Raw genomic sequence first — 18755 nt, 5'->3', positions numbered from 1 at the left:
ACTGCTCAGTTTTATTTTAACATTTAAATTGTTGACTGAGTTTAATTTCTGGTTGCCAGGCCAACGTTTTTTGGATTGTTAGACAAAGTTTAGATTCACTTGTTTGGTTATTTAACCATTGCACTAATGCTTTGCTTTAATGATAAGTTTATGTTTCTGCATTCTTGTTTCATACGAGTTAAACATGATTGTTAAGTATTTCTATTCATCAATACTTTTCAATATCTTTCCATTAAGAGATACCTCTGATTATTTTAATATTCCAAAGAGCAATTTATCATGCACATCTATATTTCACCAAACATCTGTCCACAAATTCTGTTCCCCTCCCTGTGTCTTGAAGATTTGCAGCCCCTTTGTTGTACTCCATTTAAAAAAAAATCAAAAGAATTAATATGTTTTGCCAACATTTATTCTTCAAAGGATTCTTCCCATCTCAAATTTTGTAGAGTGGTGAAAGTAAATAGCGTGACCAGATGAGTAATCCTGAAATAATTGATTTTTAATTCCTCCAAATTACCACAAATTGACATCTTCAAGTTCTCGCTTGTTAAGCACCGTACGAAATCAAACGGGTGTGGCTGTATTAGACTTCTGCAGTTGGACTGGAGGTGACAGATGTCAAAACTGCCTGGATTTCTCCTGCTGGTAATTAGCCTATAACAGCAGTTCACGAGAATTAGTTGAGGGCAAGATTTAGCTTGGCTGTGTTAGCTGTCTTTAGTTTGATTTGCACTGGGCCAATACTGGGAGGTGCTGAAGGGCTGCTTATTTGGTGGGAACGATTCTCACAGGAGTTAGAATTCACAGGAGGGATTTAAACCTGGGAGTAATCACCTAGCAACATCAGGTACATAACCCACATGTGTGATGAAAGATTAAACCGAGTCATTTTAATGAACCTTCCTGTCGAGCTGGTGTTCCACTGAAACATCCCAGTTGATCCCAACCTGGATTATGGCCAACAAATGGAAAGGATTTGTAAGGCTTATTGGGACAATCGTCATCTCTCGAGGTACAACTACATTATAAAAACATAACCACAGCGAGTGCTTAGCAATCACAGTTGAAAGCAAATGATTTAGTGAAGTGAGGTCCCAGGGATTTAGAGATGAGATTAAGACAGAAGCTGCTTGTCAGCTTTTCTCATCTGCGGCTCTGATCAGCTGACATGGGCCATGGCGCTGCAGTGTTCATCTCCCAGAGGAACTACAAGCCACTGCCACACACTATACAGGTCCTGTCATGTCACTGTTGCAAATCTGGCTGCGTTTTCTGCTTCATAAGCATCCTATCATGAAACTTTATTGATCTAGGTCATGAGAAGCTTCTTATCTCGCATCAATATCTTGACCTCTGTACACATGCTGCACAGAGAGGAGCCATGATCATTCTGAATTCACACTCTGCCACATTCCTTTTTTCAAAATGCACGCTGCATTCCATGATGCACTGGTTATGAAATTTGATTTTGACCATAGAATCCACAGACTAATTTATTTCCCAGTTTTTTTAGAGAGGAAAGCAGAATGAATTTAATACCTGGTTTGGGAATCCTCATCATCAACTTATAGACCTTCTGTCTCTGGTGGGTCTGTGACCAAATATTTGCACCGTATATTGGGCACTTCCCCTCAGCAAAGTTGAGTATATTGTGGCAAATAAGAATGGGACAGAGACCAGGGTCACTCCCAGTGTAACAATTGCCACCCCATTGTTACAGCTATACCATCTTTGGATGCAGCATCCTGGCACCTTGTTTATTCACATTGCTATTCACCTCGCTATTGCTATTCACATTGCTAGGGCTCTTAAAAATAACTGAGTCAGGGGATATGGGGAGAAGGCTGGAACGGGGTACTGATTGGGGATGATCAGCCATGATCACATTGAATGGCGGTGCTGGCTCGAAGGGCTGAATGGCCTACTCCTGCACCTATTGTCTAATGTCACCTCTGGAAAACATTGACAAGACCAGCATTTATTACTCATCCTTAATTTCCCTTGACAAGATGGTGACAAGTCATCTTTTTGAGAAACTATAATCCTTCTGGTGAAGGTGATCCCGCTGGTACTTAGACACATGGACTGTGAAATACTTAGTCCTGCTGGGACTTCGACGCATAGGCGGTGAAGGACTGATGATAGATTTCCTTCTGAGAGTGGTGTATGACTTGGAAGGGAACCTGCAATGGTGGTTCCCTTGAGCTTGCTGCCATTGTCCTTCATAGTGCTGGAGATCATAGATGGGTAATACTGTTGGTGTATTCGAGCTGAAGAGCTGCAATGTATTTTGCAGAAGTGACGACAGCCAATATGTGCTGCTGGTGGAGGCAATTAATATTTTGGGTGTTGAAAGGTGTGTCAGTCAAGTGGTTTACTTTGTCCTGGATGTGTTGAACTTTTTGAGTGTTTTTGCAGTTGTTTCTTCAACGTAGAAATTGAGTTTTACTGTATTGCATTTTTGCCAGTTCTTCACTTCATTTTAGTCTAGGCTGCCATTACTGCAAGTATGCATTTTGCATTGACCCATTGACTGCTTGGCTCGTGAATACAAGTGGAATGCAAGACACATTGGCCTTTGAGGTCACAGGTTGTAACAGTGTACATATTTGCAACTGCTGATGGTCCACAATGCCTAATAGATTCCTAATTTTGAGTGGCCAAATTTTATTCCATTTAGTTTATCCTATTTAGCACATTTGTAGTCCAACACGACACAACACAGTGTGTCCTTAGTCTCCAAAAGGGCTGTAGGTTAGCCATGTCCACCAATGTAATGGAAACATGTACCTATAACAGCTTGATTGGTGAGTGAATGTATCCCTTGTTTTGGATTCATTTGTAACCAGTGCAGATCCCTTTCGGCAGCTCTGTCCTCCTGGACTTGGCCGGTTCAGTCAACAGCCATCATTTCTTTGTCGATGGTCAAATTACAACTCTGTAGTTTGGTCATTGTATTAATACAGAAAGCAAATTTTTGAAAATTCTTACAAAGCAAGAGTGGAAGACAGCTGAAGAGTGTGTGTGAAAGAAATGAAAGCTAGCACACGACAAAAGTAGCCCCTGGCATTTCCCTCAGCGATGTGAGGCTGGGCCAAAACTGTGCCACTGCAACATTGAGGCCTTTCTCTAGACTGTGGGTCAGCTCATTTTCATATCATTGGCATCAGCTGAATGCTGCTCCTGTGTAAACTGGGAACACTGCACTGATCTGGCTGCAACTTTCAAGAGCTGCTTTTAGAAAGCACTGAATATTTCAACACTGGAAAATAACAGCATCAAGCTTTTTGCTTGAATGACTGACTGACAGATTGACTGTCAGGTGGCTGTGATGAGGATAGGAGCTTTTTACTCGGTGTTAAATCTTAACAAACACATATACTTATAGTGGGAAAAAATACTGGAGATGCGCTGAAAGAGGGGCAAAGGCATTGCTGGAAAAATAAAAGTCCTGTGGAATCCTTGGGGGAAAAAAACCCTTGGAAAAGTTTTGCATGGGCTACATGTAAGGGTTTTGAGGAATGAAGTGAAACCTCATAGCCAATTAACAGGGAAAACTGTGGGGAAAACTGGGGACATGGTTCAAATGGGAAGCACTCAACAAGAAGCACAGAGAGGAATAGATCCAGTAGATGCACAGTCTCTTGCCCAGAGTAGGGGAATCGAGGACTAGAGGACATAGGTTCAAGGTGAAGGGGAGAAGAATTAATAGGAATCTGAGGGGTAACGTTTTCACACAAACAGTGGTGGGTGTAAGGAACAAGCTGCCAAACGTTTAAGAAACAGTTAGTACATGGATCGGACGGGTTTGGAGGGATATGGACCAAACGCAGGCAGGTGGGACTAATGTAGCTGGGATGTGTGGGCAAGTTGGACTGGCCTGTTTCCACACTATATCATACTATGACTCAAGAGAAGAGTAGGACAAACACACATTTTACATGACGTGTAGGAAGGAACTGCTGATACTGGCTTACACCAAAGATAGGCGCAAAATACTGGAGTAACTGAATGGGTCATGCAGCATCTCTGGAGAAAAGGAATAGGTTATGTTTCAGGTCGAGACACTTCCTCGGACTGGTAAGGTTCTTGACCTGAAACGTCACATATTCCTTATCTCCAGAGATGCTGCCTGACCCGCTGAGTTACACCAGCATTTTGTGTCACACATTGTACAAGACATTGGTGAGGTATGTTTCAAGAGCGGATCTCGCTATCAAAACATGGAGGGGACGGGGGACACAATTTTTTTGCGGCCACACGTGCATGCACATACTCTTTCTCTCTCTCTCTCTCACACACACACACACACGCACGCGCGAGGCTTCGGAGGCTCAATCTAGCGCTAAAAGCGGAGATTTTAAAAATTAGGATCACAAAAACCTGGGGGGGGGGATGTCCCCCACCTCTCAAAACCTGGGGGGGGGGGGGGACGTGTCCCCTCTGGCCCCCCCGGGTTTTCCGCCCCTGGTATGTTTGAAATATTGTGTTCAGTTTTGCGTGTTAGAGGAAAGATGTTGTTAAGCTGGAAAGAGTGCAACAAAGGTTTAGGAGGATGTTGTCAGGACTCGAGGGCCTGAGCTATAGGGAGAGGTCGAGCAGGCTTGAACTTTATTTTATTTTTTGGGGAACAGGAGGATGAGGGATGATGACCTTATAGAAGTGTAAAAGATCATCAAAGGAATAGATAAGGTAAATGCATAGAGTCTTTTACCTGGAGTAGGGGAATCAAGAAACAGTGGACATAGGTTTAAGGTGAGGGTAGAAAGATTTAATAGGAACCTGAAAGGCAAACTTTTTACGCAAAAAGTGGTAGCTATATAACAGAAACTGCTGAAGAAGGTACTTGAGGCAGGTACTTGAGGCAGGTACTATCACAACATTCAAATAAACTTTGGGCAACCATTGTGCAATTTCATTCAGAATTTCTTAAGTATTTAGTTATCCTGAACATTGAGGGCCGACAATATTTAGTGAAAATGAAGATAAAGTATTTCCGACTTGCTTTCCGCAGCATTCAAATAATGCTTGGCCAGCTTATGTTTTTGTTTGTTCCAATGAAAAATCCTTGCTTATGAAAACCACAGTAATGATTGTACAGTATATGAATGGAAGAGCACAATGTCTCAACTCACAAACTGGTGCCTTTTCCGTAAACAGATGTGGAATCACAAAGAGTAATCGTGTAAAATATTTCAGAAGCTGAATCTTTATCATTGGGAGCATGTAAAATTAATGAGTTCTCTGATCGAGTAATAGAGAGGTTGCAGTTGATGTAGTCAAAAGGCAAACAACCACATTATAGAAGTCTCTGGATAAAATAAAGCTTATGAGGGTACAAGATAAATGCATTCAAAATTGACCCGGGGCAGAAAAATGAAAGCAGCGTGAGTAGTTGTTTTTCAGACAAGGGAAGAACGTTGATTTTACAATCACTGCTTTTTCAGATATTTAATAAGGACTTGGAATTGAGTATTCAAAGCATCGTTTTGAAGTCTGTAGATAATGCCAATCTTAAGACATATAGTTAACAATGGGGAGAACAGTAATAGATTAAATAAAATTGGAATCCAAAAACCTTATGGCACAAGTGAAAGGAAATGTGTTTCCATCTCACAGCAAGGAAACTGTTGATTCTTTATAACACACTGTTAGGCCACAGGTTGCCAATTTTGGTTGCCACATTTTAGGAAACATTAAGACTTTCGAGCAGGGAATGCAAATAAAATGTACTTGAATAGTGTCAGGAATGAGGGCCCAGTTAATATGGAGAATCTAAGCATCAGTGAGGTTGTTTAGCAGTGAAAATGTTGATATTTCGAGGTACATTCAAATCCTGATCAGCTTTAGTACAGTATATCACAAGAATATTTCCCATGGCAGTGGCTGAAGAATTGGTAAACAGACAATACAATTGTGGATGAATAGCAGAAGAATCAGAGGTGACATGAATATTATATTTCCACACAGTTAGAAATTGGAATACAGCATTGAATAGCTGATGGGCACATTCTCAAAAATAGCTTTCAAAAACATAGTGGATGAACATTTGAGGAAGCTACAGGGAAAAAGCAGAAAGCGGGACTAATTGGATTGCTCTTTCATAAAGATGGCACGGGAAGGTGAAATGACTAAATTCTGTGTTGCATTGTTCTCCGATTCAACCTTCAAGAACACAATTGGATTTTTACAATTTCCTGTCTAAAATATGAATTAATATAAAATATGATGGTACTTGATAATCCAATGAATTAGTTTAGTTAATTTAGAGATACAGCATGGAAACAGGCCCTTCGGCCCACCGAGTCTGTGCCGACCAGCGATCATCCCATGCAATAACATTATCCTACACACTCGGGACAATTTACAATTTTTACCAGCCAATTAACCTACAAATCTGTACGTCCTGGGAGGAAACCGGAGCAGCTGGAGAAAACCCCCGCAGTCACAGGGGAAGTACAAACTTTGTACAGACAGCACCCGTAGTCAGGATTGAACCCACGTCTCTGGAGCTGTAAGGCAGCAACTCTACCGTTGCGCCACCATGCCCCCCACTGAATAAGGTGAATCCAAAACATTAAATATGTTATAGATTAAATGTGCTGTGGCAGATTTACTCTCCCTATTACAATCTGAGCCCATGTCCTGGCAGAGTCGGGGGAAATGGGTATGCAAGCCACTTACAAAATACGTGCCTCTCACATTCTCCAACAATTGCTTCTGCTTCTTCTGCTCTCACTCGAGGCCAACGATAATAGTCAAAAAAGCTTGCAGAAAGGAATACACGGCTGGAAGGCAGTAGTTGCAGGATCCAGGCAGTGCTAGTACCTACCAAAATTATTGCTTTATTACATCGGATATATCCAGTCCTGCCAACAAAGATGGCATGCAATTTGGTACAAATTCACATTTCACTTGCAGGCCAGGCAGTCAAGAGTGAAAACCTGCAAGCTGTTCCATTGAAGATAAGGTTTCATCAGCAGTACGTTCCTTTTTTGTTGAACTGATGATATAAAACCTGATGCCACCCCCGCACCCCCATTGTCCCCACTCTCCCAATCATAGTTATTAACATAGGCATCTTTACACTTTTTCCAATTTAATTGTGCATGAATGCATCAGCTTTCTTGTATCTCTGGGGATCAGCTACCTCTCTGCACAGGTATCAGAAAGTGATATTATCATACTTGAATGAAAATGTTCAAATCATTAACTGAAAGACTGAACTTAATGAAAGAATATTAAGATTTAGTTTAGCAAGAGATATGATAAATGGCATTGTAGAACAATGAGTCCCTATTTTATTCCCACCTTCAAACATCCATGCAATTCTAAGCTAGTAAGTTACAATTTTCTGCTGTGGTGCACATCGTCAAAGCGGCATAGTGCCTTGAATACGTTCCTTTTATTTTTGGCTTATTGTAGACCATGTGTGACATTGTGACATGGATCAATTCTTAGCTCCAATCATCTTAGAAATTGGGACATTTTATTGGGAGACTTAGAAGAGTTTGCTGATTTCTTAGTCAGATTGAATGAAAGTCCCGATTTAGTAATAACACACAAACAAGGTTGCTATAAATACAAATACAAAATGATCAGTCATATTATAAAAATTAAAAAAAACTCCTTTGTTGTCTGAGGAAAGACATTTTGTACATCAAAACATCACACCCAGCAAAAAGCTCATGGTCTTCTGGGCAGCAATGACCTCTACCCTTCTTTGCACTAAGGAGGTGTTAGCTTCCTAAGATACACATTTGGAAATGCAGAAGAGATGCCAATTCTGATTCCACAACATCTTTCCAGTCCACCACCTGGATAAGTGATACATAATTACTGAAATCCATTCTGGCATAGATTACTAAGTGACAGAGGAAATGATTCAAGAATGTTCTAAAATTCTTATTGGCTTCATGCCCATTTGTTTGGGAGCAAGCACACACAGATGTCAATAGATGGAATGCACTGTCGCCCAAAGTACCCACTCCACCCACCTATCAATCTCAATTAAGTACCTCCTACTCTCAGTGGAAGATTATGCAGGATTCACAGTGGCTTTGAAACAGGAATGGAAGGAAATCACTCCCAATCCCAGGAGCTGCCTAAGAAGTCAATGGCCAAAACTGCAGCACTGACATAAACATCAAAAGCATTTTAAGTTATAAATTAAAAATGCATTTGTTTTTATCTGTTCTTATAATGCTAAATTTACAGTGTAACGACATTATTTCACTATGTAATGCAGTCTATGTTAATAATTATATATTTTTAATTTTCTAATTGGTTTGGAAAACCTCCTCCTGCCTGTCACTTTTGATTTTGATCTGGGATGTCCTCTTTCTTTAATAAACATGGTTTTCTCCTTGCTGTCATAGGTGGATTCCTCGCCTGCATATCCTCTACACCCCATGGTTCTGCTTGCACTATCCCTCCACCAAGACAGAACTAGGATAGAGATTCCCTGGTCCTTAACTTTCACCCTAACAGTTTCTGCATCCAACCCATCTTTCTCCAACATTTCTGCCACCTTCAACAATATCACACCACCAGTCACATCTTCCCATCGCCACCTCTTGCTGCCTTCCACAGAGACCATTCCATCCGTAATTTTTTGGTTCACTCATCCCTTCCCATCCAAATCGCACCCTCCCTAGGTACTTTCACCCTGCAGCCATAGGATATGTAACACCTCTCCCACTACCCCTCCCACACATACATCCACTGTCCCAGGAGTCTTTCCAGGTGAGACAGAGGTTCACATGTACCTCTTCTAACGTCATCCAATGCATTTGGTTGATCCACCAAGACCTACGTAATCTCCCCAGTTGCTTACCATTCTAACTCCCCATCCCATTCACACACTGACCTTTCTGTCCTGGACCTCCTCCATTGCCAGAGTGAGGCCACATAAAATATGAGGTGCTCCAGTTTGTGTTAGGGTAGCTTACAACCCAACAGTATGAACATTGAATTCTCCAATTTTAGGTGACTAACCCATATACAACTCCCCCTTAACCCCCTTCCCCACTTTTTTCCCCTGTGCCCCACTTGAACTCCTATTTCTTCCCTTCCACCTATATGCCTTCCGCTGGCTTCACATTTTGCACCTTTTATGTCATTTATCTCTGGCCTTTGTCCAACTATCTGCCTTTTAAATACCCTCATCTGTATCCACCTATCACTCACCAGTTTTTGTCCTGCCCTGACTCTCTTCTCACTTTCGTCCACCCGCCCCCACCACCACAATCAGTCTGAATAAGGATCTCAATCGAAGCTTTATCTATCCATATTCGCCTGACCTGCTGAGTTACTCCAGCACTTTGTTTTATTTTTCTTGTAAACCAGCAACTGCAGTTCCTTGTGTCTGTAATTCCATTGCATTGTGTTACTTCAATAAATGGTTTTGACAACATTCTCAAAGCAGGTCTAATCATGTCATGTATGCAAATAAGTCAGACCTCTAATCCATATCATTATCATTAAATAATTCAATGAAAAATGTAAAGTAAAAAAATACAGAAGAAAAAGTTGCCTTTCCGTTTTGTGAATTCCCAGTAGATAACAAAAATAAATTAGCAACTCTACTAATATAAAATCATTACATGTTTATCTATTGACTTCTGTTTTCTTCCTATTTTATTGCAGCAAGACGGAAGCCCAGAGAGCATTAGATTAAAAGGTGAGTAATCAATTTGCTCATGGATTTCTGGATTTGACTGATTTTGTAAGGAGATTAAAATTTATGTACAAAAATAGCTTCAATGCCATCTGTTTGCTTTTTGCCGTGTTGATCATGGAATCAATCATAATTTATGGGGTAATAGCGATATTGCTGGAATTAAATATCTGTGGAGCTGCGAGGAAAATCAAATTACTTTGGGTATTTACCATTCAAGATAAAATTTGCCCCAAAAAAGTTGTGGGAAATCTCACTAGAGTTTAAGATTTGGATAATTTGAACCAGGAAATTGATACACGGAGCAAGTTGTTCCTTAGAACAGTTTAGTGGATATTTTAAAACATTTCTAGTGGAAATCCCACCCATTGAGTAATTAGGCTGGTCACTGTAAAAGACATTTGTACAAGTATGTGGATTGGATAGGTTTAGAGGAGGCAGATGGAACTAGTGTAGATGGGGTATGTTGGTTGTCATGGGCAAGATTCACCGAAGGGCCTATTTCCTTGCTGTATAACTCTATAACTCTTTGACACTTAAGCATGGCATATACCACAGTGCGCCTCATGTTTCTCCAGCATCATTCCTTTGCACATCATTACATCATCAATCTGCCAGTTGCTCATCTAAGCCTTGTGTATGGTAATCACAATGATAATGTGAAAATTATAATGAACATTTCTGACTCTCAGCAAAGCAAGGTGCAACGTATGCAGCATACATTCTGTGTACCATATAATGGTGAATGTCCATTTTTCGGCACAAAATATTTAAATACAAATATTCAATGAATTCAGCATCTTATAAAATGTTGTTTCTGGTGATTTCCTGAGTGCACCTGAACACATGGAGAGTTTGAGCAAGTTCCAGGTAAGTTCCTCGTCTCTGTTGATTTAGTTTCATAGTTTCACAACACTCCTGATGTATTTGCCTTCTTGATGTGTATTAGGCTAAAGAGGGACTCTTCAGTCCCTATATATAATTTCAATTATTTCTCATTGAAAACCATTTAATTTGGTAGGTGCAGTCTCTGTAGTGGAATGCTATAGCAGGATCCCCATCAACTGAGCAAGTTGGCCGAGGAATAGTTAATGGAGTTACATGTAGATGAGTGTGAGGTGTTGCATTTGGGAATAACAAATGGAGCAAGACCTTTACATAGAATAGCAGGGCCTTGGAGAGTGTTGTAGAGCACAGGGACTAAGGAGTGCATGTACAGACGTTTCCTGAAAGTGGTGTCACTAGTAGATTGGGTGGTCAAAAAAATTAGGAGAATAGATAGGGTGAATGCACAGTCTTTTACCCAATGAAGGAGAAACAAAAACCAGAGGACATTCATTTAAGGTGGAACGGGAAAGATTTATTCGGAATCTGAAGGGCTTATTTTTCACACAAGGGTGGTGGATAAATGGAACACATTACCAGAGAAGATAGTCGAGGCGGGTATTATAACAGCATTTAAAATACATTTGGACAGATACATGGATAGGAAATGTTCAGATGGATATAGGCCAAATGCAGGTATGTGGGCAAGTTGGGCTAAAGGGCCTGTTTCTGTGCTGTACGTCTATGATTCTCAACATTGTGACCTTTATAAGTCTATTAGATAGGCAAGTGGATATGCAGGGAATGGATGGATATGGATCAGGTGCAGGCAGATGGAATTACTTTAGTTTGCCATCATGTTTGGCACAGACATTGTGGGCTGAAAGGCCTGTTCCTGTAAGAAGGAACAACAGATGCTGGTTTACACTGAAGATAGACACAAAATGCTGGAGTAACTCAGCGGGACAGTCTGCATCTCTGGAGAGAAGCAATAGGTGATACTTCGGGTTGAGCCTTCTCCTCAGACTGAGAGTCAGGGGAGAGGGGAACTAGAGGTGTGCAAAGGTACAAAGAACAAATGAGTGAAAGGTATAAAAAGAAAAGTTCAGCTTGGGCAGCTTTCAACCCAACAGTATGAATATTGAGTTTTCTAATTTCACGTAGCCCTTGCTTTAACTCACTCTTTACTAAAGTCAGGGGTTGGCAACCGATGGCCCATGGGCCGAATGCGGCTCGTAAACCGAAATCATCCGGCCTGCAGGCGTATTTTTTTTCCTGCAATCATCCGGCCCGCAGACTTCCATCATCTCCGGTACCTGGAAGGTGATTTTCGGACCGAGGGTTGGGTGAAACACTGAAATGGACACAATAAATCCTGCTGCCCATCGCCCTGCGTGAGGCTGGGCTCCTCCCGGGCCTGAGGCCGAGACACCCAGGCGCGGTGACACAAGGACGCAAGGAGGCCTGCGCTTGCGGCTGCAATGGCGGAACCGCCGAGCGTCGTCGAGCTCTAGCTGTACCGAATCCTGCGCAAAGCTGCTGGCACAGCCGCGCACCTTCTGTATCTGGGCTTCACTGTCTGGATCGAGGTTGTCTCTAGGCCGGGGATGTGGCCTGCCATCTGCTCACAGGCATGCGTCCTGACCCCTATGCACAACAAGCTTGCCGACCCCTGATCTAAGTTTTCCTACTACTTTCACTTACCTCCTGCTTAGTTTCACTCTTTGTATTCCCTCTTTATCACCTTATCCACAACCAATAATTTACCATTGTGGGCTCCACCTTTCCTTCATCATCTGTGCTGGCTTTGATTTGTTCTTTCAAACCTTTCATTCTATCGTTCTTTGTACCTTTTATACCTCTAGTTTCCTCTCCCCTGACAGTCTGAAGAAGTGTCTCGACCTGACACATCACCTATTCCTTTTCTCCAGAGATGCTGCCTGATCTGCTGAGTTACTTCAGCATTTTGTGTTTTGGCCTGTTCCTGCATTGTTCTCTATTATAGACTAGACTAAGTGGGCCCATGTTCACACTTGAGGGTGGGTCCCCCGACGCAATATTCCACCACTTCACCAATTCCAATATTGGTGGCCAGTGGGGGGGGAGCTTTCTGGAGTGCTGGTATGGGTTCTTGGGGTGGCAGCTCAGTCCCTCAAGCCTGATCTGCTGGCAGCTCACTCACGGCTGGTGGGCTGGCATGACTATTCCTTGAAATTCCATTTCAAGCAGGGTGCAAGGCCACCAAATTCAAATCCATGTTCCTACCATTTCAAGCAGGGTGGAACGCCACCGAATTCAAGTGCAGTTTCATACCACTTTCAGCATGGTGCAAAGCCACCAAATTCAGTGCAGTTTCATACCACTTCAAGCAGGGTCCAAGGACACCAAATTCAAATGCAGCTTTATACCCTTTCATGCAGGGTGAAATTCTCACATTTTTTGAACATAAAACCAATTGATGGGAAAACTGCACCTGCTCACAGTTCAGTAGACATTCAGCTGTGTTCATTTGATGATTCACAGTGCTCAGAGTAGTCATGACCTCTTTCCCTTCCCCATCATGCAGAGACTGAGCCACACCCACACTTCTGGGTTTTATAACCCCTCCTCCTCCCACTGGAAAAGGTGTGGCTTTCAGGGCATGATTGACAGGGGAGAGATTCTCAACATTTTTTTTGTTAACACTAATAACACTTTTATTTTTCATTGATGGGAAGAACTTCCTGATTTTCTGCACCTTGCTCAGCAGAGAAGGGGACTGAGTAAGATGGCCAAAAATCACAGCCGTAAGTGTTAGCATTTTATCTAAAATGAATATACAGAGCAAACAGGAAGTAAGTGCATTTTCAGTAGTGTCTTTCAACTTCAAGCCAAAGCACCAAAGCTACCATTTGCAGTAAGTAGTGCCTTTCAACTTCATGCCACCATTTGCAATAAGTAGTGCCTTTCAACTTCAAGCCAAATCACCCAATCCACCATTTGCAGTAAGAAGTGCCTTTCAACTTCAAGCAAAACACCCAAGCCACCATTTGCAGTAAGTAGTGCCTTTCAACTTCATGCCACCATTTGCAGTAAGTAGTGCCTTTCAACTTCAAGCCAAAGCACCCAAGCCACCATTTGCAGTAAGAGGTGCCTTTCAACTTCAAGCCAAATCACCCGCCACCATTTGCAGTAAGTTGTGCCTTTCAACTTCAAGCCAAAGCAACCGCCACCATTTGCAGAAGTAGTGCCTTTCAATTTCAAGCAAAGCACCCAAGCCACCATTTGCAGTTAGTAGTGCCTTTCAACTTCAAGCCAAAGCTCCCAAACAACCATTTGCAGGTAGTGCCTTTTTACTTCAAATTCTATTTTCATTTTCAAAACACATTAAGGGTACTCACAGTTTTGTAGACTTTTGTTCAGTGTTATTCAGTGCTCAGAGAGACTTCATCCATCTTGCAGAGATTGAGTGAGGCACACCACTTCCTGGTTTTTTAGTCCCTCCCCTTCCCTCCAGGAGGGGCTGCAGAGAGAATGGTGAATTTTTAAAAAAACATTAATATCTCTCTGATTTGTCATCGATGGGAAAAATCCTCCCTACACGTAAGGCGGAGGGGGGCTCTGAGTGAGGTGGCCAAAAATGACGGCCGTAGGTGGCGGCGTTCTGTCGGAAATTGCAGCTCAGTGGGCCAAAAGCGATCAAGATCAGAGATTTAGTAATATAGATATTATACCTGCTTTAGCTTGTAATTCAAATAAAATCTGCCATTCCTTTCATCCCAGTGTTATTAATCCTAAATACACCTTGCCATGGAACTTGTTGACAGACCTAAAGTTTTGTGAATCCAATTTAAGTTTTTGGAAGCATTCCCCAAGTCATGGGGAGCTACTATTTCTGAGAACATAAGTATATGATTTGTGGCATTATCAGTGTTGATAATTGTAACTTGCAATGTATTTGCTGCCATGCAATGGAAAATTAATTTACATATACATATAATTTGAAAAAGGAAAAACATATAACTTCTAAAATATAGCATTTGCAGAGATTGAATGTCTGAAAATTAGTGAACGACATAAGATTTTTGAGGACTAAATCAAATCAGGCAACGTAAATACTAGTTGTAGCTTGCAACTGAATTGAACTCTAAATCAAACTCAAAATAGTAGTCCCCCAACTTAATACTTATGTAAATACTAAGAACTCCTGCAAATATATTTAGTGAGAAAGGATGCAGTTTTGCTTAATTAATATTTCTTGGTACTCATTACAAACATCTTGGTACTCATTACATATATCGTGGTGTTTAAGAAGGAACTGCGGATGCTGGAAAATCGAAGGGGGGGGGGCGGGGGAGGTTCAGGGAGAAGAAAGGAGGAGGAGGAGCCCGAGGGCTTAGGCGAAAGATAGGAAGGGGAGGAGACAGCAAGGGCTAACAAAATTGGGAGAATTCAATGTTCATGCCACCAGGATGCAGACTCCCCAAACGGAATATGAGGTGCTGTTCCTCCAATTTCCGGTGGTGCTCGCTCTGGCCATGGAGGAGACCCAGGACAGAGAGGTCGGATACGGAATGGGAGGGGGAGTTGAAGTACTGAGCCACCAGGAGGTCAGGTTGGTTAATGCGGACCGAGTGGAAGTCTTCGGCGAAACGATCGCCAAGCCTATGCTTGGTCTCACCGATGTAGATCAGCTGACATCTAGAGCAGCGGATGCAATAGATGAGGTTGGAGGAGATGCAGGTGAACCTCTGTCGCACCTGGAACGACTGCTTGGGTCCTTAAATGGAGTCGAGGGGGGGAGGTAAAGCGACATGTGTTGCATCTCTTGCGGTTGCAAGGGAAAGTGCCCGGGGAGGGGGTGGTCCGCAAGGGAAGAATTGACAAGGGAGTTACGGAGGGAGCGGTCTTTGTGGAAAGCAGACATGGGGGGAGATGGGAAGATGTGGCGAGTGGTGGGGTCACGTTGGAGGTGTCGAAACTGACGGAGGCATTACTTGTTGTATGTGACGGCTAGTGGGGTGAAAGGTGAGGACTAGGGGGACTCTGCACTTGTTGCGAGTGGGGGGGATGGGGAGAGAGAGCAGTGTTGCGGGGTATGGAAGGGACCCTGGTGCGAGCCTCATCTATGGTGGAGGAGGGGAACCCCCGTTCCCAGAAGAATGAGGACATTTCAGATGCCCTGGTGTGGAACGCCTCATCCTGGGAGCAGATGCGGCGTAGACAGAGGAATTGGGAGTAGGGGATGGAGTCCTTACAGGAACCAGGGTGGGAAGAAGTGTAGTCCAGATAGCCATGGGAGTCAGTGCGTTTGTAGTGGATGTCGGTCAGATCACCTGTGATGGAGATAGTGAGGTCAAGGAATTGTAGGGAAGTGTCAGAAATGGTCCAGGTGTATTTGAGTGCTGGATGGAAGTTAGTGGTGAAGCGGATAAAGTCAGTCAGTTGTGTGTGAGTGCAGGAGGTGGCACCAAAGCAGTCGTCCATGTAGCGGAGGTAGTGGTCTGGGATGGGCCCCTGGTGAGTCTCGAACAATGATTGTTCGATGTACCCGACAAAGAGGCAGGCGTAGCTGGGGCTCATGCGCGTGCTTATAGCTTTGCCTTGTCTTTGGAGGAAATGGGAGGAGTCAAACGAGACGTTATTGAGGGTAAGGACCAACTCCACTAGGCGGAGGACAGTATCAGTGGCCAGGTATAGGTTGCTTCTCCAGTCGAGGGAGAGCCTGAGGGCTTTGAGTTACCCTTTATCGTGAGACTCATTCCAAATATATATTCCAACTTATATTGTGGTATTCATTCCAAACCAAATTTGCAGATAAGTGAGAGGACATTTTTTTAAACTTCCTCTTCCATGGGAAGAATTTGTTGCAGATCTTATGCTGATTGGAGTTATTGTGTGTTGACAACACTGATGGGAAAACTATTTAAATATACTTGCAATTTTCAATTATGCCACTGCCAGCATCAATGTTTTTCCAGTTGCATATGTGTATTTATTTTCCAAATACCAAAGAAAAAATTCAGTGTTGTATAGTATTTACAGAGCAGAAACATGCCATCTGCTCTAACCAGTCCATGCCAATGTGATTCCATGTGAACCTCCACTGAGTTACTTCAATCTCTCAATTCCCGAGTGTTACAAACTTTATCATATTCATTCACTGGGCATATATGGTTCTCAAACTCGCACATCAGCAGACTCTGTCCACAACTGCAACAACATGCAAGAGGTCTAAATATAGAAGAGATCCTATATCTGAGTAATTATCTTAGATATTTTGTGATGTGTAACCCAACAATCTGTTTGCATTTGATATGGAAAATTATTCTATACCTGCGAGTGAAATTAATGCAGACATTTTTATTTTAGTTTAGTTTTAATTTAGATACTGCGCGGAAACTGGCTCTTCAGCCCACCGAGTCCGCACCTACCGGCGATCCCTACACTAACACAATCCTACGTACACCAGGGACAATTTACATTCATACCAAGCCAATTTACCTTCAAACCTGTACGTCTTTGGAGTGTGGGAGGAAACCGCACATCTCAGCGAAAACCCCAGGCAGGTCATGAGGAGAACATACAAACTCCATACAGACAGCATCCATAGGTCGGGATCGAACCCGGGTCTCCGGTGCTGCAAGCGCTGTAAGGAAGGAACTCCAACGCCGTGTCACTGTGCCGCCCTATAGTTGGATAACTAAAAATTATTCACTTAATTTGTGTATTGTCAATTGCAAATAATAATTCCTCAAAGGAAAATGGTTGGTTGTGGAGAGTGGAGAACAGCTAATTGCCTATCTAACTGCATGAAATGTGCTTTAGGTTGCAAAAGTCTGCGCCCCTAATTTATTGACAGTGTGTGGAATTTTGAATTAACACTCAGCAGAAACTGGGATAAGAATATTTTATCAATACAGACCTCTCCTGGTCATCACTGCAGTTTAAATATGGCATGTTTGCATCACATTACCAACTTGACCAATAACACTAGGAAATTCCCCTGGACACTTCTGATTTCAGACTTCCAAATGGTCCTTACACAAGCCAGTGTACTGTCCAATTTATCTCTAAGTGGACATTGGACTTTATCTATGGAGCTGATGTGCCGGAATGCTGAGAACTATATTCTGCACTTAATATCTTTCCCTTTGCTCTATCTATTGTTCTTGAGTTTAACGATTGCATTTATGAGTAGTATATCTGATCTGTTTGGATAGCATACAAAACAAAGCTTTTCACTATACATCACTGCACGTAACAATGGTAAACCAAAACATAAATCTAAACCTCAACACATAATTTCTTCAACTAATACCTTCTTAATTTTAATTTTGGAAAGGATATGAACAAAATGACCAAGAGGATGAACCTTCAATCTATCTGATATTATCACCATTGCATATTGGCATGGGTTAGTGGGTGGAGAGAGGAGAGGAGAGGAGAACAGGGAGGGAGGGGGATATTTTAATTGACTAGGTGAAGAATATTCACCCGGTTCTCCCATTCATTACTCCCAATGTTGAGACAGACCATTGTGAAAAATGTGTAATGATTGGATAAGGCTGAGCACTCTGGTCTGATCCCACCCTCAACTCACTGAACTACGACCATTACCAACCCCTCCGCCCCTCCACTCCCACCATGATGCCTTTGTTCAAGACGACACATGACAAGGGAAAAGTGCATGCACATCTTTCACCCTCATGACATCCCAAAGGAATCACAGCACAATGAAGATATAACTATTGTCACAGTTTAATGGCCAAATTTAAGCAGAGGTTAATACCAAAATACATACTATTTTCCAACATTTGTGAAGGAATAAATGTTACCCGTGAAGGTCCCCATCATCAAATTCCTTTTCATCAAATTATCTGTCATGTAGCGGTGCCTGCTAGCGCACGCAGATATTGAACCCGGCGTTCGGAAGCCGCGGACACGTGACTCGAGAGGGGCTGTTGTTTTCGCTTGCGTGCGTTAGTTCAGCGCTGACCACCGTTGTGGGCAGACGTGTCTGAAAAGCCTGTAGGCTGCAATTTGAACTTTCGAATAAAGATCTGTTGAAAACTCCAGTAGTCGTTTCTCAGACCACTGTCAGGATCATTTATGTCTACAATATGAATAGACAGGATAGTTGTTTAGAATGTTACTTAAAGATGGATGGACAACCTCCTCTGGACACTGAAGGGTTTTCCCAGAATGTGCATTGGTGCTTAATTCTATTATAACTACCCCTGGGGCCAATGATATTTATATTGGGGAC

General features: G+C 42.4%; 1 protein-coding gene across 4 annotated transcripts in view; it reads left to right on the top strand.

The window, feature by feature from the left end:
* Positions 1 to 18755, top strand: part of fstl5 (follistatin-like 5) — a 740079-nt gene that overhangs the window by 47325 nt on the left and 673999 nt on the right. For all 4 annotated transcript variants that reach the window (XM_055646031.1, XM_055646038.1, XM_055646027.1 and 1 more), the window contains one exon: positions 9652 to 9685. In XM_055646031.1, the coding sequence (XP_055502006.1) occupies positions 9652 to 9685 (34 nt within the window). The remainder of the gene's footprint in view (positions 1 to 9651; positions 9686 to 18755) is intronic.

The sequence above is a fragment of the Leucoraja erinacea genome, chromosome 1 (assembly GCF_028641065.1).
Source record: "Leucoraja erinacea ecotype New England chromosome 1, Leri_hhj_1, whole genome shotgun sequence".
In the NCBI taxonomy this organism is placed as follows: Eukaryota; Metazoa; Chordata; class Chondrichthyes; order Rajiformes; family Rajidae; genus Leucoraja; species Leucoraja erinaceus.
The sequence above is the reverse complement of the archived record's forward strand: the minus strand, read 5'-3'. Positions and strand labels throughout refer to the sequence as shown.